Below are 25490 nucleotides of genomic sequence, written 5' to 3' on the forward strand. Positions count from 1 at the left end.
CTCAGTGTCCCCCTCTGTAAAATGGGGCTAGTGAGAGGGCTGTCAGGATGAGATGGTTAATGCTTATGAAGCTCTTAACACAGTGCGTAGCACCTCAGAAATACCTCTCAAATGTTTGCTGTTACTGTTTCCTCTGCTCAGTGATTGCTTGAGCCAAATGTTTGTGAGTCTTTTTCCACAGTTGAGTGGAATATCATTCTGGAAAGTGTTGAATACCTTTTGTCAGTATTTGAAATGGTCAGTCTTGAGAGAATGCAGGAAGTGGTCTTTAAGAATTGGGTTTCTCAGAGATTGCCAGTGAATTCAAGATGAAAGCATACTTCTCTGGCATTTATCTGTATTTTAGTTACAATTTTGGAATTGATAGGTGAAATGGGGGCAAATATCCAATCCCTCCTGACTTTCTGAGCTTTAGGCTTGAGGGGACTATGGACAACATACCTACTTCATGATACCTGTTTAAAAGAGTTCTTGTTTTTAAGAATGAAAATTTCAAATGTGCTTAAAAGGACAGAAGACAGTATGACACCTTGTACCAGTCACCAAGATTTAACACATATTAATATGTTACCATGTTTGTTTCACATTTCTGCTTATGGTATGATTTTTTAAAAAATAAATGTTAGCTAAAGCCTGAAAAGCCCCATTTTTCTTTTCCTTCCCTCCCTCTCCAAAGGTAACTACTTTCCTGAGTTGGTGTGGAACTTTAGATCAATAAACAACATACAGTAATGTTTTATACATTTTAAAAAACTTACAAAAAATGGTACCCTATTGTAACTAACTTTTTAGAATTTGCTGTTTTCCTCTAATGTTCTGTTTCTGAGATTTATTAATATAGACAAATACAGACATAGTCCATACATTTTAATTGCTGTCTGGTATTCCATCATGTAAAGAATCGAGTTTTATATTGTTTGCTTTACATTGTACTTTATGCAACTTAAATTTGTCCTATTACAGTTTAAGTCCATTTTGTCACTCATTATTTTGCCATTTATTCATTCTATACTGGTCATGAGGACTCTGATCATAGTTCTCAGTATAAAAATGTATCTTTGGGTATGACCTCTTATCCAGAGCAAATAGTAATGTATACTGGGCTGAGAAAAAAATTTATTAATTTTGTTTCCGGGGATTCTATTTGGAAAAGTGAACTAGTTAAGATCTATTATGTGGCCTGGTGTCAGGTACTAGGTTTAAGGTTTCTAAAAATTAGAGACAGAGTCTTTCTCAGTTCTGTGTCTCAGCTTTCTTTATAGTGCTCTGCACAGAGTAGATACTAAATGTTTGTGACATTGATTATTTTTACTTCTGGGTCTCTCATAACCCTTCATATATTTAAAGAGATGGCCAGCAATTTTCAAAACTTTGCACTTTTAGTTTTGATATTTCCAGTGACTTTAGACTTTCCCATTTTCCCATTCAATTCAGAAACATAATTAAAAGCATCTTGAAAAGCAAGGTATGCAACATCAGTTTGTAGAATGTTATCAGTTGTATAATATATGCTGTATGTATTTATAAGCAAATACATCTGTATTTATATATGCATGGTTTACCTATAAAAGTATAGATGAGAAACTAGTAACTCATAGCTTCCAGGGAGAAGTATGTGGCTGGGGAACACAGATGAGAAGACTGTTTGCTATATAGCCTCTTGTGATTTCTCAGTTTTAAACCATGCGAAAGTACTCCCTAAGAAAAAGTTAAAATTATTTTAAAAAACCCCAAACTTCTCTCCTTAAAGAGGCATTTTACCATATTTTAAAGACTTAAGTTCTTTCCTGAAAAAAACTTTGGTCTTAGTAACATTTTTGCCTTTTCATAGTTGGTTTATTTGGCTAGCTTACTCTGTTTTGGTAGAATAACCTTTGAGTTACTTGGTAAATACTAAACATTTTAGTATTGCGAGGCAGAGTTTATGTTCTTTTAAAATAAAAACAAATTGACCAACCATGAATGATTTGCCTCACCCAGCAAGTTGAATATCACCAACAATTTATTCAGCTCAAATTTAATGATCAGTGAAGGAAGGATTATTTATAAGAACATTTAAGACAACCATTTTTGGAAAAATATTTTTGTCTTTAATGATTAGGGAGTGCTTAGATCTAATGAATACAACTCTCTTGACAGAATGCCTATATCATTATATCATAAATGCTTTCTGTTGGGTGGAACTAGCTTTTACTGGAGATTGTTGAGTTCAGAATGGGCCTAATGATGGGGCAGTTTGTGTACTCACAGAAGTTTGAGCCTAATAGAGATGAGATGGCAGCCGATGAGATTTCCAGTGGGTTTAAGAGTTTACACTGATCTAAAGGGCAGCTCCCCTTCTACTGGCATCCTTACTCAAGCTTCTTTGTATTCCTGATTGCAAATTCTAAATATTGACACACTTCCTGAAGCAAAAGCATTGAATCCGTGAGGTGGAATTTTACATTGATATAGAGAAGTTTAAATGCTCCATAAAACATCTCTTATCCCTTGCCCCTGATTTTTACTTTGAATGGAGGGTATAGATGGCGGGAGGGAGGGCGGGCGTGGGCAGAGAAGTTGAGCAAAAGTATGTATGTGTTTGGTAGGGCCATAGTGCTTAGAGGAAGGCAGCAGCTAAAAGGGGTGAGGTGAAGAGGAACTGAAGTTTATGTAGAGGTTTTAACAAAGCGGCAACACTTAGACTGAGTTTTGAAGATGAGGAGGAGCCCAGGCCAGAGGGAAAGGAAGTTTTACCTAGAGGTGCATACGTCTAGAGAGGCACAGAGATTTGGAGACTCACTGGTTGAACGCAGGTACTTGGTATGGCTTTGGCACAGAGTAAGGGTAATTGTAGGTCAAGGAGAAGTGGTTGGAAAGATGGGGTAGGTCCAGATCAGAATTTGGACTTTATTCATAGGTTGTGTATTCTGTTGAGCATGATAATCAAATTTGTGAACTTTGGAAAGATCACTCTGAAAGTCTGTGGGAGGCAGGGCAAGACTAGAGACAGGCAAACTACTTTGGCAGTTGTTAACAATGGTTCAGACCTAAAATGAGAGGTTAGACTAGGGGGTGTCCTGGTGGGGATAAAGAGGAGGAGCTAGATTTGAAAGATATTCAGGAGGTGGAGGGGCGCCTGGGTGGCTCAGTCAGTTAAGCGTCTGACTCCATCTCAGCTCTGGTCTTGATCTCAGGGTTGTGAGTTCAAGCCCTGCATTGGGCTCCACACTGGGCATGGAACCTACTTAAAAAAAAAAAATTCAGGAGGAGGAATTGACAGGGTTTAGGAGGTACAGAGTAAGGGACGGAGAAGACACGGATGTTAAGGGTCAAGGCATTTGGATGAATGGAAATTCATAACTGAGTTAGAGAACAAGGAAGGAGGAACAGAAATGAGGAAAAAAATAAGTTCGGTTTGGGCCATTGACTTTAAGGTGTGTATGGGTCAGGAGATACCTGGTAGGCATTTGGAATTGTCAGAAGTTTGTAGGCACTGGCTATAGGGACTAATGAGGCCTTGAAGGTAGGGTTTTTTATTTTACCTTTCTCTTCCTCAACACTAATCACAGTGCTTTGTATATAGTGGGTGTTTAGTGTGAGGGTGAATAGATCTTATCCCTTATAAGATGTGATCTTGAATCTTGGGGAAGTAATTTCCTCTCTCAAGACATGTGTTTCCCTTTCTGTAAGAGAAGGAGTTGAACTAGATCAGTTGTTTTCAGTAGTCTGGTATGTTGGGATCAGTTGTGAGGTATGGTGAGTAATTTCTAACTAATAAAGAGCTGATGTTTGCTTGCCTTTTAAATGGGAGCTGATCTATGTCACTGTTTCTTAATTGCATTCCAGTGTGTTTTCTTAAGTGTGAGAGAAAGGGGTGGAATTAGTTGGCAGGAATTTCCTAGCTCTGGATATACCAGTGGGTGTGTCACATAGCAGCAGGGGTGGAAAAAAAGGTTAAGAAGCACTGTATTAAATGGTGGTTAAAAGGCTTAGAACTAGGGGCGCCTGCGTGGCTCAGTTGTTAAGCATCTGCCTTCGGCTTAGGTCATGATCCCGGGGTCCTCGGATCGCATCGCGCTCCCTGCTCGGCAGGAAGCCTGCTTCTCCCTCTCCCACTGCCCCTGCTTGTGTTCCCTCTCTCGCAGTGTCTCTCTGTGTCAAATAAATAAAATCTTAAAAAAAAAAAAAAAGGCTTTAGAAAATTCTGTGTTTATGTCTAGGACATATCATTCTGTTGATAAATAATTTTTATTTTTGCAACTTTAGGAACTCTATTTTAATAACCTCTCAAAACAAAAGAAACAAGTCATGGAGAAGAATGGGAATAACAGAAAGCTTCGGGTTTGTGTTGCTACTTGCAACCGTGCTGATTATTCTAAACTTGCCCCGATCATGTTTGGCATTAAAATGGAACCTGAGTTCTTTGAACTTGATGTGGTGGTACTTGGCTCTCACCTGATAGATGACTACGGGTAAGATGAAAGCATTTTCTTACGATATTCTTCATTGCAACATGGTGTACTAGAGAGAGCTTGGATCTTGTGGCCATGTGGACCTATCTTCAAATCCCGGTTCTCCCTCTTAGTTTTTATATGGCCTTGGAGAAGTTGCATCTTCAGGTTCCTCAGTTATAAAATGGAGTGAAAACCTATGGTGTAGGTTACTGTGAAGAATGGAGGCAGTGATAGAAAATGGCCATCGCAGTGTAGCTGCTTAATAGGTGCTTGATAAATGATAGCTATAAATATTTTTATTATTACTTGTTACATTCAGGAGAAATGCCACTTATAAATATATGTTGTGTGACTCTAATAATGTAACTTCCTATAATATGTTTTGTGAGTTCTAATGGTACTACTTTCTTAAAACTCGTGTATAGATTGACAGCATATAAAGTAGTAGATATGAAACAAGATTTTAAAAATCTAATTTACAAGATAAATTTGAATGTTATATTGCCATTGGTATTTATTTTGGTGTTTGTCATTAGGTTTGTTATTGGTCACAGTCTAAATTTGAAAAATGAAAGTTGGGAAATCTTTGAGGGAACAGAATGTCTAAACCAAAGATGAACATTCATTTTGTTCTGGGTAATAAAGTGGCATTTAGTGCACTCTTGTGGCATAAAAACATAATGCAGCTTCCAAAGATGGTCAGTAATACCATATTATATATGAAAGAAGCTTGTGTTAAAATTGCCTTTTCAGACTATTCTGTAAAAGCAAGGCAATAACAATAACAAAAGCAAACAAAAACCTTCCTCTAAAAACCAGTTTTCTCTAAGAAAATACTTAAAGGGTAGAGGAGAAACTGATGCATAGCTCAAAAATCCATAGGTTTTAAAAATATGAAATGAATTCTAGCTATCTAAGAAAATCCACTGGGTTTTCTTACATAGGACAAAGTAGAAGAAAAATTTTAGCTAGAGCCTGAAATGAAGTGTAAGTGTGTTCTTCTACTTCTTTGAGAAAAGTTTGATGGGAAGATTAGTAGGACAGAGGCTCTCAAGGAAATTGTGTTGCATTTTCCTGTCTGCCACAGTAAGTAAGTGTGGAAAGGCAGTATTTGTCTCGTGAGACTGTTAAATAGGACACTTGACTGGTACTTAATGGAAAAGTCATGTAAAGTACATTCTAACATAAGTTGGTTGCTACTGGGAGAGGAACTGGATGACTGGGAGACAAAAGTGAGAGGGTAGCCTTTTCACTAGAGAACCTTTTGTATCTTAAATTTTAAACCATGTGAATGTATTATCTGTATTTCAAAGACATTAAAACAAAAAAATAAGCTACCCTCTATTTCAACTACTTGTATACTTAAAAAAAAAAAAACAGCATTTTTATACTCTTTAAGAACTGGGTGAAAAAGGAAATCAAATAAGTAACAACAGACTAGTTAGAAATTCATTTGTTCATTTATTTCATGTGAGTACGTGATACAAAATATTAAAACATTTTAGAGTAGTTTTAGGTCTACAGCAAATTTGAGCAGAAGGTCCCGGGGTTACCCTGTATACCTCTCTGCCTCCACACATGCCTAGTATCCCCCATTATCAGTGTTAGCCCTCCACCTCCAGGGGTACATTTCTTTACGTTACATTTTGAGAGAGCATGCGCATACACGCAAATGTGGGGAGGGGAGCAAAGGGAATCCTAAGCAGGCTCCACACGCAACGTGGAGCCCAGTGTGGAGCTTGATCTCATGACCCCGAGATCATACCTGAGCTGAAATCAAGAGTCTGATGCTTAACCGACTGAGCCACCCAGGCACCCACCCAGGTGGTGTAAATTCTGTATGTTTGGACAAATGTATAATGACTCGTATCTACCATTATAGTGTCAGAATTGTTTCACTGCCCTAAAAATGTGTTCTATAACTATCTCCATAGATTTTACCATCTCTGTAGATTTGCCTTTTCCAGAATGTCATGTAGTTGGAATCATATAGTATGTAGCCACTTCAGATTGGTTTCTTTCACTTAGTAATATGCATTTAAGTCTCCATGTTTCCATGTATTTCCATGGCTTGATAGTCCTTTTATTTTTTATTTTTTATTTTTTTTTATAATTTATTTATTTGAGAGAGAGTGGGAGAGAGAGAGAACAAGAGCAGGGGGGGAGGAGCAGAGGGAGAGGCAGACTCCCTGCCAAGCAGGGGGTCCGATGCGGGACTCGATCCCAGGACCCTGGGATCATGACCCGAGCTGAAGGTAGACGATTAACCGACTGAGCCACCCAGGCGCCCTTGATAGTCCTTTTTAGCACTGAATAATCCATTTTCTGGATTTACCATAGTTTACTTATTCATTCATCTACTCGGGTATCTTAGTTACTTCCAAGTTTAGGCATTTATGAATAAAGCTGCTGCAAATATCCGTTTTTCAGTTTTGTGTGGACATAAGTTTTTTAGCTCCTTTGGGAAATACCAAGGAGCCTGATTGCTGGCTTGTGTGGTAAGAATATGTTTAGTTTTATAAGAAACCACTGAGCTGTCTTCCAAAGTGGCTGTATCATTTTGTATTCAGGCCATCAATGAGTGAGTGTACCTGTTGCTCCACTGTGCTTGTCAGCATTTGGTGATATCAGTGTTCTGCTTTTGGCCATTCTAATAGGTGTGTAGCAGTATCTGTTTTAATTTGCATTTCCATGATGACATATGATGTGGAGCATCTTTTCATATGCTTATCTGCCAATTTTACATTATCTTTGGTGAGGTGTCTGTTAAGGTCTTTAAGGTCTTTAGTTCATTTTTAAGTCAGATTGTTTAAAAAAATTTTTTTTAATATAAAAAGGGGTGCCTGGGTGGCTCAATTAAGCGTCTGACTCTTAATTTTGGATTAGGTCATGATCTCAGGGTCATGAGATCGAGTCCCATGTCAGGGTCTGTGCTGGGCGTGGAGTCTGCTTGAGATTCTCCCTCTCCCTCTATAGCACCCCCCCCCCCATCATGCACAAGCAGATGTGTACTCTTTAAAAAAAAAAAAAAAAGTTGTTTTACTGTTGAGGTCTAAGCCCATGGACCAAACAAATTCTAAGGGAAATTAGAAAAATCTTTTGAACTGAATAATAAATATTATAGTATATCAAAATTTGTGGGTATAGATGAAGGAATGCTTGGAGGAAAAAATACTGCGGGTGAAAAGGAGTTTAGAGGGGCTCCTGGGTGGCTCAGATGGTTAAGCATCTGCCTTCGGCTCAGGTCATGATCCTGGGATTGAGGGATCCAGGGTCCTGGGATTGAGCCCCGCATTGGGCTTCCTGCTCAGCGGGGAGTCTGCTTCTCCCTCTCCCTCTATCTACTGCTCCCCCTGCTTGTAATCTCTCACCCTTTCTGTCAAATAAATAAATAAAATCTTTAAAAAAAAAAAAAGAAAAGGAGTTTAGAGAGGCACCTGGGTGGGTCAGTCAGTTAAGTGTTTGGTGTTTGAGGTTGTCCTTGGGCTCAGGCAGCCCCACGTCGGGCTTTCTGCTCAATGGAGCCTGCTTCTCCCTCTCTCTCTCTGCCCGCTGCTCCCCCTGCTTGTGCTCACACTCTCTCTGTCAAATAAATAAATCTTAAAAAAGTTTAGTTAGTGGTCTGTTTTCACTTTATTAAGCAAGAACAGAATGAGAAAACCCCTAAGTAAGTAGAAGGTAGGAAACGATGAAGAGTGGAAATCAATGAAACAAAAGTAGATTAAGCAATAGAGAATTATGCTTAAAAATATTAAGTTGACAAATTCCTAACAGAGCCTAAGAAAAAGAGAACATAGATTACCAATACAAGATGGCAAAGAAGATATCACTACTGATCTGATAGCCATTAAAAGAATAAAAGAATATTAGGCCAACAAAGTTGGCAATCAATTTATATAAACTGGACAAAATCCTTGAAAAAACACTGCTTACCAAAATAACACAGAAGAAATAGAAAATATCTATAGCCCTGTATCAAAGAAACTGAATTCATTATCAAACACTTCCTATAAAAATTTCCCGTAAAAGCGATGTTGTCATTTATGAGTTCTATCAAACATTTAAGCAAGAAATAACATCAATCTTTTTAAGTTCTTAATTTTAATTCCTGTACAGTTAAAATACAGGATCATATTAGTTTCACAATATAGTGATTCAACAATTCTTTACTCAGAGCTTGTTATAAGTATACTCTTTACTCCCCATGACCTATTCCCACCCCCCTTAACCATCAGTTTGTTTTTTACAGTTAAGAGTCTGCTTCTTGGGGTGCCTGGGTGGCACAGTTGGTTAAGCTTCTCACTCTTGGATTTGGCTCAGATTGTGATCTCAGGGTCATGAGGTCAAGTCCTATGTCGGGCTCCACACTCAGTGCAGAGTCTGCTTGAGTTTCTCTCTCCCTCTCCTGCTACCCCTCCCCCAATTCTCTCTCGTCTCTCTCTCTAAAATAAATCTTTAAAAAAAAAAAAAGTATGCTTCTTGGTTTGTCTCTCTTTTTTTCCCTTTGTTTGGAAATAACACCAATCTTACATAGACTCTTTTAGAAAATAGAGGAGCAGGGAATTTTCCCAGATTGTTACATGAAGTCAGCATAATCTTGGGGCGCCTGGGTGGCTCAGTCAGTTAAGCATCTGCCTTTGGCTCAGGTCATGGTCCCAGGGTCCTGGGATCAAGCCCCACGATGGGCTCCCTGTTCAGCAGGGAGTCTGCTTCTCTCTCTACCCCTCCCCCCACATGTGCTCGCTCTTGCTCTCAAATAAAATCTTAAAAAAAAAGTCAGCATAATCTTGATAATAAAACCTGACAAAGACATTGTAAGAAAAAAAATTCAGACTGGTATCCCTTATGAACACAGACATAAAATAAAAAAAAATCACATCCAGCAATATAAAAAACAGATAATACATCATAACCAAGTGGGTTGATCTCAGGAAAATCAAGATAGATATAACATTTGAAAATCAGTGTTACTCACATATTAACAGAATATAGGGGAAGCACATATGATCATCTCAACAGATGTCAAAAAAGCATTTGACAAAATTAAATCAGTTATGATTAAAAAAAAAACAACTCTTAGCAGACTTTGAATAGAAGGGAAATTCCACAATCTGATAAAGGCCATCGGTGGGAAAACCTATAGCTAACCTGAAAGTAAGCTTTCCCCCTGAGGTAGAGAACAAGGTAAGGATTTTTGCTTTCACCACTTCAACTTGTGCTGGACATGACAGCCAGTGCGATAAAGTGAGAAATAGACAAAAAGACATAAAGATTGTCTTTGTTTAGAGACAACATGATAGTTTTATAGGAAAATTCCAGGGAATCTATAAGATGACTACTAGAACATCCACATGATGTAAAATGATGTATGTAAAGAATCTTTCATGATCTGGGAAAATATTGTATGAAATGGATTAAATAGATTATACAATTGTGTTCTCAACCATGTTAAAATGTACATAAAGTGGCTAGGAAAAAATGATTTACACTGGTATTGCTGAGTGGTAGGTTTAGGGACGATAATTTTATATTTTCCAATTAAAAATATAAAAATATAGAGTTACATTATGTTCTAAATATATATATATATATATATATATATTTAGGGGAAAAATCCGTATCTTTTAAAATCTATTCATAATAGGAAACCTTGAGGCATTGAGAATTGCTGCTGTTATTGAAGCATGAAACAGACTTGAAATTGTATTTCATAGCCAAATTTTTTTAATTACAAAAAAATTATTTGAGAGCGAGTGCAGGGGGAGGGGCAGAGAGAGAGGGAGCAGACTCCCTGCTGAGCGCGGAGCCAGACTCCCAGGACTCCTGGATCTTGACCTGAGCTGAAACCAAGAGTTGGCCACTTAACTGATTGAGCCACCCAGGCACCCTTCATAGCCAATTTAATGCTGTAAAATCTACATTTACACCCCATTCAGAATTATGGTGCATTAATGGTACCAGTACAAATTCAGAAGATAATTTCCATCATTCAGAAATTTATAGTATAGTGCCATGTCAGGTATCCTAATTTCTTTTTTTTTGTGTTAAAAAAAAGCACTTTGCTTTTATAAGTAAGTTTTTTTTATTAGGTAGCATATTTCTTTTTAAAAAATGTGTAAAAAGAGAAAATAAGTCAACCACCAAAAACTTTGGTCTCTGTTTTAATAAAAAAAAATTCTCCTTCAGGTGTTTCTCTATCCAGGTACTGACCAGGGCACTAGTGAGCCTTTGCAGGTGCTGAATGTGGTACATCTTGATCTGGGCGGTGGCCACAGGGGTATTCATGTAAAATAATCAAGCGATCTGTACACTTACGATCTTTGCTTTTCAGTTTTTGTAAGTTATACTTCAGTTTGTCTATTTTAACGAGTAGATTTTAGAAAATATTTCTCCCTTCAGGGTTGATGTTAGATTGCTTTTTTCATGTTTTTATGGCCCTGTGTTGAAGAACATTCTCTCATATCTTTATTTCTCTTCTGCTCTAGGAACACATATCGCATGATTGAACAAGATGACTTTGACATTAACACCAGGCTACACACAATTGTTAGAGGGGAAGATGAGGCAGCCATGGTAGAATCAGTGGGCTTGGCCCTAGTGAAGCTACCAGATGTCCTTAATCGCTTGAAGCCTGATATCATGATTGTTCATGGAGACAGGTTTGATGCCCTGGCTCTGGCTACATCTGCTGCCTTGATGAATATCCGAATCCTTCACATTGAAGGTGGGGAAGTCAGTGGGACCATTGATGATTCTATCAGACATGCCATAACAAAACTGGCTCATTATCATGTATGCTGCACCCGAAGTGCAGAGCAACACCTGATATCCATGTGTGAGGACCATGACCGCATCCTTCTGGCAGGCTGCCCTTCCTATGACAAGCTTCTCTCTGCCAAGAACAAAGACTACATGAGCATCATTCGGATGTGGTTAGGTATGTATCAAACTTTATTCAGTCTAGTGGTTGTTTTTGTCCTCTTGGGTATGTTTCAGGTTTTTTTTTTTTCTTTTGAAACTATTGTAGGTAGAATATTCCATTAGAATTCGGAAGGCTAAAGTTTTCGTTCATAGATCTCACCCTATGGTATGACTTCATCTCTCTGAGACTCACCTTTTCTGTGGAATAGTCTTAATGGATTGAATTTTTTAAATCTGTGCTATAATTTGGGGCGCCTGGGGTGGCTCAGTCATTAAGCATCTGCCTTCAGCTCGGGTCAGTGATCCCGGAGTCCTGGGTTGGAGCCCTACATTGGGCTCCCTGCTCAGTGGGCTCCCTGCTCAGCTTGTGTTCCTGCTCTCGCTATCTCTCTCTCTCTGTCGACTAAATAAATAAAATCTTAAAAAAAAAAAAAAATCTGTGCTATAATTTATAGAATGGAATGCTTTTAATCCATTAAATATGCTGTGGGTAGATATTTAGTTACAAGGACAGATCCTGTTATAACAACAAGGAGGGAAAAACAAGCTACAAAATTATATGTATAATAGGATGCCATTTTAATTAAAACTATAACATAATGGAAAGATTAGGAAGTATGTATACCAAATCATTTATAATGTTTATTTCTGGTTAGTAGAGTTGTGTGTTTTGGTTTTTGTTTTCCTGTATTTTGTTTTTTGGAGAATGAAAAAACTTTTTAAAGATTTATTTATTTGACAGAGGGGGTGGTGGTGGGAGAGGGGCAAAGGGTAGAGGGAGAGAGTGAGAGAATCCCAAGCTGACTCCATGCTGAGCACAGAGCCCGACTTAGGGCTTGATCCCATGACCCTGAGAGCACAACCTGAGCTGAAACCAAGAGTTGGATGCTTAACTGACTGTGCCACCCAGGTGCCCCTGAAAAAACTATTTTTAATTTTAATGTCTTTCGTAAGAGATTGTTGGAATACTCAGATAATGTTGAAAGCAGTAAGCTATAAGTACTTATTAACATAAGAGATTGTGGTGATTATAATTAAAGCAAAAGTCATAGTTGTACCATTAGGATTATCTCTGTAAATAGCCTTAAGTTCTGAAATCTTCACTGATCAATGATCTAGCTTCCTGGAAATTATCTTTTTTGAATAAGAGGCAAAGGAAAGTTTTATAAACAGAATGTCAATTGCTTAATTTATAGTGAGAGTACTATCTAGAGGGCAAATCAAGACCAATCTTAGACATTTGGGACTCTGCTTTTTTAAGAGGTAGATCTATAGTATAATGAAATGAATAGAAAATTGATTTAGTGTGGGGCACCTGGGTGGCTCAGTCGGTTAAGCCCCTGACTCTTGATCTCAGCTCAGGTCTTGATCTCAGGGTCATGAATTCAAGCCCTGTGTTGGGCTCCACACTGGGTGTGGAGCCTACTTAAAAAAAATTGATTTAGTGATTGTGTATATATATATTTCTAGCAAGTGGGGGGAGGGGCAGAGGGAGAGAATCTTCAAGCAGACACCCTGCTGGGTGTGGAGCCCACCATGGGGCTCGAACCCCAAACCCATGAGATCATGACCCTGAGACAAAACCAAGAGCTCAACTGACTGAGCCACCCAGGTGCCCTGTGATTGTGTCTATTTTTAATTTAGATCACATTAGAACAGGAAAGGAATAGGGCTTTCCTACTAATGAGTTAATCCAATCTATGTATTTCTTACCGTTGGACAGATATTAGTTATCAAGGAGCCTGTCTAGATAATGCCAATGGAATAAATTCTGTCTTTTCAGGCTCTCCTTTTTGAATGCTTTTTTTTTAGATTTTATTTATTTGAGAGAGAGAAGATGAGCCAGGGGAGGGCCAGAGGGAGAGGGAGAAGCAGGCTTCTGCTGAGCAGAGAGCCCAATGTGGGACTCGATCCCAGGACCCTGGGATCATGACCTGAGCCGAAGGCAGATGCTTAACCGACTGAGCCACCCCGGCGCCCCTCCTTTTTGCATGTTTCTAAGTATACACTCTTGCATTCTGATTATACTGTTTGCTCTAGATGGATCCTGAAAAACTTAGTATTTCTCAAAAACTTGTAATAGCAAATAACCCTTACAAAGCAAAATGTGGCAAGATTGTACTTGTGGGGCTTAAGGTTCTACTTGGAACCATTTCAGCAGTTTCTTTGTGGAAAGAAGGATGACAAAATAGCAAAAAGTAGATTTTTTTTTTTAAGCCATTGGAAAAGAAAAGACAATGAGTTTAAGCCACCTGCAACTTCTGATGGCATCACTCTGCTTATAGGAAGAATAGGATTGGGTAGGCCACTCAGAGCATGCAGCTTCGTCATCAGAACATGAATAAATAACAGTCATAGTAAAAATAGTAGCAAAGTTAAAAAGATTTGGGGCACCTGGGTAGCCCTGTTAGTTAAACTTCCGACTCTTGATTTCAGCTCCGGTCATGATCTCGGGGTCGTGAGGTTGGGCCCTTAGTCTGGCTCTGTGCTGGGCATGGAGTCTGCTTAAGATTCTCGCTCTCCCTCTGCCCCTCCCCCTCCCTCTCTAAAAAAAAAAGTTAAAAAGACTTGTTAAATTCCTAATAATGAAAGAAATACCACAGTAAATAGAGAACTTTACAACATGAAACAAAATGATGATACCTTAATGGAAAGGGTTGTGTAGAAGGGCTGAGTGAGACAAAGCAGAGTGATGTCAGAAGTTGCACATTGAGGAGCAAGAGGTTTCCTGTTTAGTCTCTTCCTTCCAGTTCCCACCAATGAGAAAATGCAGTAGCCAAGAGACATAAACCTTAGAAGGTGGGAGGGTGTCTCTAGGAAGGTAATGATCCTACGCACTACAGGGAAATAGCCATTACTGGTTTTTCTTGTTCTCTTATTTATGTTAGCTATGCATTAAAGTAATCTTGAGCTTCATCAATTCATTAATACTGTTGATAATTCATTAGAAACACTGGTTAGAAATGGGGAAGATTTACATTTTTCTAATGCTTTTAAATATTTTGGATTTTAAAGCAACAGATTCTTGTGACTACTGCTTAAAGTTATATATTTTTGTTTGTGGTAGTAAGCGCCTTTGTAAAATGTTAACTTTGCTAGATTCCCGGACTTGTTCCTGTGAGTTCTTACTGTTTGATCATGTATTCAGATACTCTGCCTGGAATGTGGCAAACTGTTTTGTCCTTAGAATTTTTAAGCACAGACTTTGGGGTCTTGCTTTTTAGAATTTGCTTCTTCCTCTTTAAGATTCTTAACTAATGAAGCAGTGTGGTTTGATTTTCTTTAAACAGGTGATGATGTAAAATCTAAAGATTACATTGTTGCGCTACAGCACCCTGTGACCACTGACATTAAGCATTCCATAAAAATGTTTGAATTAACATTGGATGCGCTTATCTCATTTAACAAGCGGACCCTAGTTCTGTTTCCAAACATTGATGCAGGTAATTGAAAATGAAGTTATGCCGCCTACTTTTCCAGTTTGCTGTTTCTATTATGTCTTCTTTGACTGCGCCTCCCATCTTGCTTTTATCATCGAAGCCGTTGTAGTCTGAAACGCGTTCCAGTTGTCAGGGGATCACCAAGTTTGTAGTAGATGGAAGTTTGTGATGTTTTTGCCGAGTTTAGTAGAAACTGAATAGGAAAGAAATACTACAAAAAATTTCTCCAATCTCCACTGTAGTTCCAAATTTAGTCTCTTCCCTCCAGTTTCTACCAATGAGAAAATGTAGCAGCTAAAAGACATTAACCTTAGAAGGTTGCAGGGTGTCTCTAGAAAAGTAATGATCCTAGTGAGTGCAGTAAAATAGCCACTGTTATTTCTTGTTCTCTTATTTATTTATATTAGCTATACCTTAGTCTTGAGCATAGGCAGTTGAGATCTGGAGTCCCCAGCCAGTTCATCCTCAAGCCTGACCTGGTTGACCATCTACTGGTGGACGGTACTGTAGCCTTTGGTGCTGGTGAGACCTTAAGCAGGTTAATGGGAAGATGAGATATAAATGAGAAATGCAGAGCAGGACCTGACACTGCAGAATTTTCAATTACTGGTTTAGCTGATACCACTCATTGCTGAGCTTTTAGGCATTTTTTGATGAAGGAGGCAGGACCCTTCCCTGCAGTACCAAGATGTCACCATCTTAGTCTGAAAGTATCCCTCTCTTAGTGTCTCTTGAATTATCTTTTCTGTTAGGGGAAACAATGTAGGATGTTAGTTGGGAAAAAAGAAATTAAGAACCCCCAACCCAGGTTTCATCCAGGTAATGTACCAGTATCTCAAAAACCTTAATATTGATTCTTCTAATCCTTCCAATTTTCTAAACATTTGGTAATGTAATTATATGTCTCTCATTCAGTATTCATTGTCAGCGATACTCCGTTTGTTATATACTTTCCTGATTGTATACACTTTAGAATTAGAGATATTTTTCCCCTAGGAAAATAAAGGGTCCCAGGAATACCTAAATCATGTCTGCTACTCACTTCTCCTCCTCACAGGGTTTTTGATAAAATACACATAAGGAACAATAGGGAAATAATCGTGGCATCTCTTTATCATTATGTGGTATAGGGCCCAATTCCCCAATGTAGGAGAACAGAAGTAGTGTCTGGTTTAGGCTTAAGGCCAGAGAAAGCCTTCACTGAGCCCAGATCTGAATCTTGGAATAGTACCATCTTCTGGTGTACCAAATGCTGCAGTAATTATAGTCAGTGACTGGCATGCTCTGGCAGGACTGGGCATAGAGAGAGGTGGTCAGGCCTGCTGTAGAGAGTTACACCCTGAGTCTGTTACCTACCTCACCACATAGAGAATGTTAAAAAGAGAGAAAACACATGCATGTCCAGCTTCTCTTAGGTCAGTAGCTCCTGCCCACTGGTGAACACAGTGTGGTAACACGGTGTGGTCTCTGGTCCCTGTCCTGCTGTCTCACCAATCTCGGTAGCAACCTTGTCTCCTTCTAGATGGTAGCTAGGAAAGGGTGAGTAAAGAGGCAAGCTGAGAGGCATTAAATATTGCCTCCCCTCATACATGTTTAACATGAAAAAAACCATGCATTTGAAATAAAATGTCAGCTACAGTATCAGAATCTACGTGTATTTTCTTGGAGCTTAGTCCATGTATGTGGGAGTGCTATCCAGTTGAGCTATTGTTAGGGTAAGTATGAGCATAGCTGAGGCGGAGGCTCTCTGATCAGCTGGCTGTGTGGAGCCTGAGACCTTTCAGTTCAGGAACTCCCAGCTTGAGAGAGAGAGAGTGCTGGCCTGTCTTGAACCTCTTAATTGGTGTTTAAGGTAGAGCTTTTATTGGGGCATCAATAAGCAATCAACTTGCTTTGCTGAATGCTGTTTGAAAAGTCCCAAATGCTGCTGTTTAAAGTTCCTAGATGAGTTGAAGCAGAGAGCTGACCAGACATTTTAGATAGTCATCATTCCTGAGAAGATCAGTAATTAAAATTACTGTCTCCCTAATAACCGTCGTGAATTCTTATAGGGTGATTTCTTTAGGTGGAAATGGTTTATCTCATAAGCCATTTAACAGGTGGTCCTTTTCATTTTGACAGGGAGCAAAGAAATGGTTCGAGTGATGCGGAAGAAGGGCATTGAGCATCATCCCAATTTCCGTGCAGTTAAACATGTCCCATTTGACCAGTTCATACAGTTGGTCGCCCATGCTGGTTGTATGATTGGGAACAGCAGCTGTGGAGTACGAGAGGTTGGAGCTTTTGGAACACCTGTGATCAATCTAGGAACACGTCAGATTGGAAGAGAAACAGGTATTTACCTCAGTTTGTGTCTCACTTGACTAGAAATCTGTGTGGAATCAGTGGCTCCTGCCCACTGGTGAGCGCAGTGTGGCCGCTGTCCTGCTGCCTGACCAGTCAGATTGGCAGCTTTGCCTCCCCTGGTGGCCAGTACCTAGGAGAGTGTGAGGGGAGAGGCATGAAATATGGGCTCCCCCTTACACATCTGTGACCTTTTTTTCATCATATATTTGAATTATTACAAGGTTTGCATGTATTGGTGCTGGCATGCATTTTTATGAACGAGTGAGAGAATGAGGTTAATGACCAGTTGTCGCCTAAAATCTATAAATAGCACAAAGTGATTTTTGTTTTTTTTAGGGCTCTGCTTAATATTTTTATTGTCTTTGTAATGTCAGAGCTAAGATTTTCTTAGCTGATTATGGTCTTTGATGGCTGTGTTTAAGATAGAATGATTGTGTTATAAGTATATGAATGCTAGTCTTTCATTTGTGGGTACAGTAGAGTGCCTTTAGTGAGTACTCCAGAGCATGGAAATTCTAAATAAGATGCCCCCTTAATAACTAAAGTATAAGAAGGATTATTATTAATGAATTTACTAGTTGAGCTAGATCTCATTATTAATATTAGTCCAAGTTCTAATAGTATCCATGCAAATATATTTCTGTAGCTAATGGAAAAATGTATATACTTTGTGGACAAAGAACTGGACTAGAATCAAAGAGGTTAGTTCCAGCTCTGCTCTTTCTGTGTTCATAATTGCTACCCTAATTTTCTGTTACCTTTAGGTCTTCCTTCTCTTTCATTCCCAACATATTACTTTGTTCCCCACTTCACAGAGAAAATACAAACCATTGAATTGAAATTCTCTCAACTTCATTCATTAAGAAAATATTTAATAAGCACCTACTATGTGTAGGCGCTGGGATTTGGCAGTAAACTATACTAACCAGGGCTGAGCTCTCATGTAGCTTTATTCTAGTGGGAGGGGAGATAGATGATAGACCAAAAAAAAAAAAGAAAAAGAAAAGTATCAGACGTTCTGTGTGCTGTGCAGTCTGTAACACAGTGTAATATGATGGGATACAGTAGATGGCATAAGGGAAGGCCTCATTGCTCATTGAGCAGATGACACTTCAGCTGAGACCTGAGTGACAATGAATCTGCTATGTGAGAATCAGGGAGAAGCAGAGGGAACAGCCAGCGTGAAGACCCTACGCTGGGAGCAAGCCTGACGTATTTGAGAAACAGAAGAGCCAGTGTAGCTGTAAGGTAGTGGGCAAGAGGAAGAGTGATACAAGATGATGTAAGAGAAGGAGGCAGACCTTTGTAAGCCAGGGTAAATAATCTGGGATTTTTTCCTGAGGATCATGGGAAGCCATTTATAGGAGGTGGACACCATGTGACTTGCATTTTGGAAAGACCACTCTGCTGCTTTATGGAGAGTGGAATGTGGTGGGACAGGAGTGGAAGCAGGGAGACCAATTAAGAGGTTATTTCAGGTCATATGAGAGATGGTACTGGCTTAGAGTACCTGGTAATAACAGAGGTGGACAAAGGTTAGATTTGGGGTTTGTTAGAGTACTTGCTGCTGCTTGGATGTGAGCAGTGAAAGGAAGAAACTTTTAGATTTTTGGATGGAGCAGTGGGGGTACTCTTTCCTGACATGGGGGACGCTGCAGGAGGAACACATTTGGGAGGGGTGGAATTAAGAGTTCTCTAACGGCTGTGTTAAATTTGAGATGCCTATTAGATTTCAAAGTGGACATGGCAAGCAAGCAGCTAGATAGTTCTAGGAGAGTCAGAGTTAGAGATAGAAATTTGAGAGCGATTGGTATGTGGATGGTGTTTAGTTAAGATATCAGTTCATTTGCTGTAACAGAGAGACCCAAAATAATAGTGCCTAAGTAAGTTAGAATTTCTTTCTCATTGGTATAGCTCCACGGTCATCAGAGAATTAGCCTCTGTCTGTCTTCTTGATAGATGCTCCACCTCTTGCTGTCAAGTCCACATTTTAGCCATTGGGAAGGAAGAGAGGAAAGATGTCCTTCCTTTTATTTTTATTTTTTTAAATATTTTATTTATTTATTTGACAGAGAGAGACACAGTGAGAGAGGGAACACAAGCAGGGGGAGTGGGAGAGGGAGAAGCAGGCTTCCTGACTAGCAGGGGGCCCAATGTGGGGCTTGATCCCAGGACCCTGGGATCATGACCTGAGCGGAAGCCAGATGCTTAACGACTGAGCCACCCAGGCGCCCAAGGTGTCCTTCCTTTTAAAAGCACACCCCCCTCAGAAGTTGCAAATATTTCTTCACATATCCTATCAGAATATAGTCACAGGGTCACATCTAGCTGTAGGGGAAGCTGAAGAATATAGTCTTTAGCTGGATTATCAGATACCCAGCTAAAAATTTTGATACTAGTACAGAGAAGGGATATGGAGGATAATGGTGCACTCTGCCAGAGATGTCATTTAAAATGAAGGGACTACATGAAATTGCCCAGGGGTGACATGTAAATAGGGAAGAGAATGGAGCCCAGGACCAACCGCTGGAGCCCTTCAGCATTTAGAGTTCTGGTGAGGAGGAAGGGGCGAGTTCTGGTGAGGAGGAAGGGGCCGGCAAGGAAGACTGAAAAGAAACTGCCAGTGGGGTCAGAGGAAACCCAGGAGGGTGATAGCATTAAAGCCCAGGAAAGAAAGTGTTTTGAAGAGACAGTGTTGAACGCTGCTGAGAGTTCAAGGACGATTCGAACGGACAGTTGAACGCTGGATTTGCAGTGGGTCTTCTGTTGTCAAAGGCAGTCTTGTATATTCTGTCAACACACTTAGATAAACACGTGCCTATCCATCCTTTCCTTCTTACCTATTTACTTCGGAGGGTGTGGCATCTCTCTGTCCTGCCCACCTCTCAGCCTTCTACCCATGTTCTAGATCCCCACCCTTCCTACTTTCTCCGGGACCTCAGGGGCATCCTTTCTCTGCCATGAATCTTCAGCCTCCTCATCACTGAAACATGCCTCAGCCTCTCACATCTTAGAAATAATGACCCCACACCTCTCTCTAGCTACCACTCTTCTGCTCTTCTCTTCTTAGGCAGCTCTATTGAAAAATATGGCTATTTTCACTGTATTGACTCCATCGCATTGGTCAGAAAATACATGGAGACAAAGTGACTGAACAGCTGAAGGGCTTATTGACTGACTGACCAACCTCGCTTGAGCAGCTGATGAACAGCCGGCTGAGTAGATGATGGAAAGAGTGGACACACTAGACAACTGGGGGGGGGGGGTGGTTCGCAGGTGCTAGATTCATGCATGTCATTTATTTCAGTAAATCAACAAGAACTTGATTTTTTTTTTTTAAGATTATTTATTTATTTATTTGACAGTGAGAGAGGGAACACAAGCAGGGGGAGTGGGAGAGGGAGAAGCAGGCTTCCCGCTGAGTAGGGAGCCCGATGCTGGCTCCATCCCAGGACCCTGGGATCATGAACTGAGCCGAAGGCAGACGCTTAACGACTGAGCCACCCAGGCGCCCCAACAAGAACTTGATTTATTCTCTTTGGGAATAAAGGACCCTAGTGTTCTTAAGTATTTGATTCATGGAAATCTTGCTGAGAGTGCTTTAAAAGGTGTAAAGGAGAAAAGTTGATGCTGCTTTAATAGAAGACTCATTTGAAGTTCTCTGGGTTTCAGGGTTAATTTTGAGCACAACACAGCACATTGCTAATTTCTTTATTCTTTGGACATTTCCACTTCCAAATCATTGTGTCACTGGGTTCACCTAGGGGAGAATGTCCTTCATGTCCGGGATGCTGATACCCAAGACAAAATACTGCAAGCATTGCACCTTCAGTTTGGTAAACAATACCCTTGGTGAGTATATATACCCTTTTTAGTGATTTCAAAGGGGAGCTGCCTCGGGTACCATTTTTAAGCTGTGACCATTCTTCAGTTCATTTTAACAGAGTTTTCATTCTGCATCCCTAGGGGTCCCCTAGCTGCTAGTGAGACAGGACTTGCTAATATAATCCCTATTATTCTACCAAGGGTTCAAATGGAGGATAACTTCTTTTATTTGTCTCAGTTAATTAATATAGCACTTCTGCCAGGAAATACGTCTTTAGCCTACTTTGACTTTTTGTAAATCTTAGAAAATAACTGATTTTATTTAAAAATAGTCTAGTTCAGCATTGTGATTTAGACTGCTCTCCTTTCTATTTCAAATTAATGAGATTTTCCTATATTTGAATGTTTAAAATGTTTGAGTTCTGAAAATAACTATTTTTCCCCATGAATGTAAAGATTAAAAAAGCAGTAAGTACATAAATTTGTTTTCCCAAACTATGTTATATTCTGAAATTGGCTTAACAAAGATAATTTGTCTTTGATGATAGAGGCATTTGCTAATGGTATCTCAGGCTGAAAATAGCTGTATTTCAATCAGCAGTGAATTAGACCTTCCGTTAGTAATGTGCATGTACTTACTGTGTTGCTGGAGATATCAGATGTTGTTATTTTAAAATGAAGAAGCACAACTTTATTACCTGAAGTCTCGGTTTCTATTTTACCATGTCCTACATATCATGTAACATGTATGAGAGAAGCATTTAATTTAATTGAGTTTTTTGATATTGCAGTTCAAAGATCTATGGGGATGGAAATGCTGTTCCGAGGATTTTGAAGTTTCTTAAATCTATTGATCTTCAAGAGCCATTACAAAAGAAATTCTGCTTTCCTCCTGTGAAGGAGAATATCTCTCAAGATATTGACCATATTCTTGAAACTCTAAGTGCCTTGGCTGTTGATCTCGGTGGGACAAACCTCCGAGTTGCAATAGTCAGCATGAAGGTAAAATAATTCCTAAGTCTTAACTTCATATCTTATATGAATAATTGATTTTTTTTTTTTTTTTTTAAGTATGGTTGGAAGGTAGGACTAGAAACATACATTAGAGCTTGTAATCATTTGCCCACAGTATTGACTTTTGGATCCATTACAATGTTTGCCTCACTGTTTTACTAAGCATTAACATTTGAAAGAAGTAAAATTCTCTGGGAATCCAAGTTTAGTAGACTTCAGTTGACAGTGGAAGACCCCTTACGCACCAGAGAGGGCTCTTGCCATCCAGGAGACCTGGAATTCTATACTTGGTAAAGCATGGAGCATGCTGATTACTGTCCCTACCCAGGGGAGGGTATCAGCAAATGGTGAAGGGAATTGCATCTTCTCTAGATAGAACATGATTTTAGTTGAGTACAGCATACCTTCAATCCCTTAACCAAAAGACCAACACAGTGTTGACAGAAACTGAGAGAGCCTTCGTAAAAACATAAATTGTTCATGTTAAAATGATCTCTGATGACTTCAGAATAAACCTACCAGAAAAACCTTTGAAATATTGTAGTATATAAAATTTTAGGAGTCCATGAGAAATGGCAAGGATTTAAAAAATAAAGTTGTTTAGGTCAAATAAAGCAAAGCAAAACAAAACATAATTTTCTCAGAAGAAGCCAATGGTCTCCTTTGTAAATACTCTTTAAAAAGCATTAAGAGAAGATTTTCTTAACCTAAAGATGGTCTTTCTGGATCACTAGCCAGAACCCTTTGTAGTGGTCAAATTCTAGAAACATTCCTATTAAAATCAAGAAGAAAAGAAAGATGTTTTCTGCAACATTATTGCACATAATTCTGGAAGTTAAGGGAAGAAAAGCAAGGAACAAACAGCACAATGGGGATTGTGCACAGAGTAAAACAAAAAATATTATGACAATATGAATAAACAAGCTTGCAGAATTAATAAGACACCTGAGTAAAATGGTTAGATGTTAGGATAAATATATAAATACCAGTGACTTCCTACTTACATGAAATTTTAGGCAAAGATTTTTGAGTTTTCCTGTAAATGAGTGTTTGTTAGCCTGACTGCACATTAGCATTACCTGGAAGCTTTAAAAAATATATAGGTACCTGGCTCCCACCCCAAGACTAATTTGAATTTCTGGGCGGCATCAGTATTTATTCAAAGCCCAGGTGATTCTGCTGCACAGTGAACGTCTGAGAAGCACAAGTTTAGGTTTGCTTTCTTGTTTGTTTGTTTAGTTTAAGTAGGCTCCAAACCCAGCATGGAGCCCAATGTGGAGCTCAGACTCACGACTGTGAGAGTAGGACCCGAGCCAAGTTCAAGAGTTGGACCTTTAACCAACTGAGCCACACAGGCGCCCCTAGGTTTATTTTTTAATGACAGTCATTAGTGACAGCTCTAACCGTGGTAAATGGATAAAATCCGTTAGTAACAAAAGAATGGAAAAAGAACCTATTCAGAACAACAACCAGAAAAATTGTAAGAATCATCTAAACCAAAAAACTATGTAACCTATATAAAGAAAACTATAAAACTTTAGCATATAAGGTAAAGGCTTGAAAAATGTCCTGGATGGGAGTGCTGAATATTGTTAAAATGTCAGCACTTTCCAAATTGAATTATAAGTTTAACATAATTCTAGTCCACATTTTAATGGGATTTTTTTTAAAGTTTAACAACACTGTTCTGAAATTTACTCAAAATAACGCACAAGTGAGTAGAGCAAAGAAAATTTTAAAAAAAATTTAGGAGAGACTCTCTTTGACTAGTATTAAAACATATCACAAAGTGCAGTAATTTTATTTATTTTCGGGGGGCAGCAAAGCAAAGTTTATTGAGTGATAGCAATGTGATAGTACAAAGCTCCCGAAGAGGAAGGGGACCCGAGAGGGTTGCCCACAAAGCGCGGTAATTTAAACATCATGGAACTGTGCTGTTATTGGCTTCTGTTATGGGAGGTGATTAAAGGTTCACCTCCTTAGGATATTTATTTAGTTGCCTTAGTTTTTAAGCAAGGAAATTTTGTCAGCCTGAAAGAATAAACTATGACCTTCTCATGAAGATTGAGATTAGCCAGCATTCACTTGGCGCCGGAAGAGGGCCCGTGGTTTGCTGTGGAGCCACCACTGCTTCAGGATGGCTCCCAGGAGACGGCTTGGGCGCATCTCAGGGCTGGCCTGCACCAGACTGGCTCCCTCCCGAGCACTCATCTAAATCTACAGGACTCTCTGTCCTATGGCGAAGTCTGATTTAGCATGAAAAAGGTCGGAAGATTCACAGGATGCTCCTTAGGTATGATCAATGAGCTAGGGTTTGTTTTTTTTCTCTTTTAGGGTGAAATTGTTAAGAAGTATACTCAGTTCAATCCTAAAACCTATGAAGAGAGGATTAATTTAATCCTACAGATGTGTGTAGAAGCTGCAGCAGAAGCTGTAAAACTGAACTGCAGAATTTTGGGAGTAGGTGAGATTGTGAATTGCATATTCAAGAAATGTTCATTTTGATATACAGAGTTTACTGAGTTCTGATGCATGACTGACCGTCAGGTCACTGCCCTGTGTATGTGGCTCCAGGTCCTATCTGTGGGCCCCAAGCATGGGGCCTTTCTGGAACACCAGTAATCATTATGGGTACATTGGTGGGGAGCTACAGATTTAGCTCAGAATTGCCTGACATTTCCTTGCAGTCTTTGGTAATATTTGTCTTAGGAGATCTTGGGTGAATTAATTTATGTTTGAAACCCAGGAATTTGGCACACTTTTCTAAAATGGCTTATGAGAATTATTTTAAACCTTTTGTGTGTGGTGGAGCTCAGGTATTTCTACGGGTGGCCGTGTAAATCCTCGGGAAGGAATTGTGCTGCACTCAACCAAACTGATTCAAGAATGGAACTCCGTGGACCTCAGGACCCCCCTCTCTGACACCCTGCATCTCCCCGTGTGGGTGGACAATGATGGCAATTGTGCTGCCCTGGCGGAAAGGAAATTTGGCCAAGGAAAGGGCCTGGAAAACTTTGTGACACTTATCACAGGCACAGGTGAGAGAAGTAAGGGCAGGTGGCTCCAAGAGCTAGAATGTGTGTTGGGGCATGCCCTCAGCATCAGCCAGGCAGCTTGTAAGTCTGCTTTAGTCTTCACTTCCTGCTTGAGTAGAGCCAGAAGGTGAGCCCCATGTGAGTGCATAGGGCCTTCCTAGGCTTTCCTGAGCATGTGCCCTGCCCTGGGCATGCATGTGGACCTCAGACTCCCAGGAATTTGTCAGAGCTCTTCAAAGCCCTTACTCCCCAAAGCTACTCATTCCCAGCTTCTCCCAGTCTTTTTGGTTAGTATAATATTTGCCTCAACTATCAGATGTTGTCCTGGACAGCAGAGACTAATAAATATATTTTTCCTTTAAATGTCTTTGACAAACACCCCCTGGGTAGCCCCCTCAAGTTCTGAGGTAGGTGACATAACAAGCTTTTTGAGGTGGGAGCTGCCAAGTAGGTCAAAACAAACCACCACAGTT

General features: G+C 39.6%; 1 protein-coding gene across 5 annotated transcripts in view; it reads left to right on the forward strand.

Annotated features, from left to right (window-relative positions):
• Nucleotides 1-25490, forward strand: part of GNE (glucosamine (UDP-N-acetyl)-2-epimerase/N-acetylmannosamine kinase) — a 46258-nt gene that overhangs the window by 13307 nt on the left and 7461 nt on the right. For 3 of the 5 annotated variants that reach the window (XM_032396829.1, XM_032396832.1, XM_032396830.1), the window contains exons 2-9: nucleotides 4249-4454; nucleotides 10922-11373; nucleotides 14648-14800; nucleotides 16919-17131; nucleotides 20908-20995; nucleotides 21760-21970; nucleotides 24317-24446; nucleotides 24799-25020. In XM_032396829.1, the coding sequence (XP_032252720.1) occupies nucleotides 4249-4454; nucleotides 10922-11373; nucleotides 14648-14800; nucleotides 16919-17131; nucleotides 20908-20995; nucleotides 21760-21970; nucleotides 24317-24446; nucleotides 24799-25020 (1675 nt within the window). The remainder of the gene's footprint in view (nucleotides 1-4248; nucleotides 4455-10921; nucleotides 11374-14647; nucleotides 14801-16918; nucleotides 17132-20907; nucleotides 20996-21759; nucleotides 21971-24316; nucleotides 24447-24798; nucleotides 25021-25490) is intronic. The other 2 variants (XM_032396831.1, XM_032396833.1) reach the window with 2 other exon arrangements.

Source organism: Phoca vitulina, unplaced genomic scaffold (genome assembly GCF_004348235.1).
Source record: "Phoca vitulina isolate PV1807 unplaced genomic scaffold, GSC_HSeal_1.0 scaffold94, whole genome shotgun sequence".
NCBI lineage: Eukaryota > Metazoa > Chordata > Mammalia > Carnivora > Phocidae > Phoca > Phoca vitulina.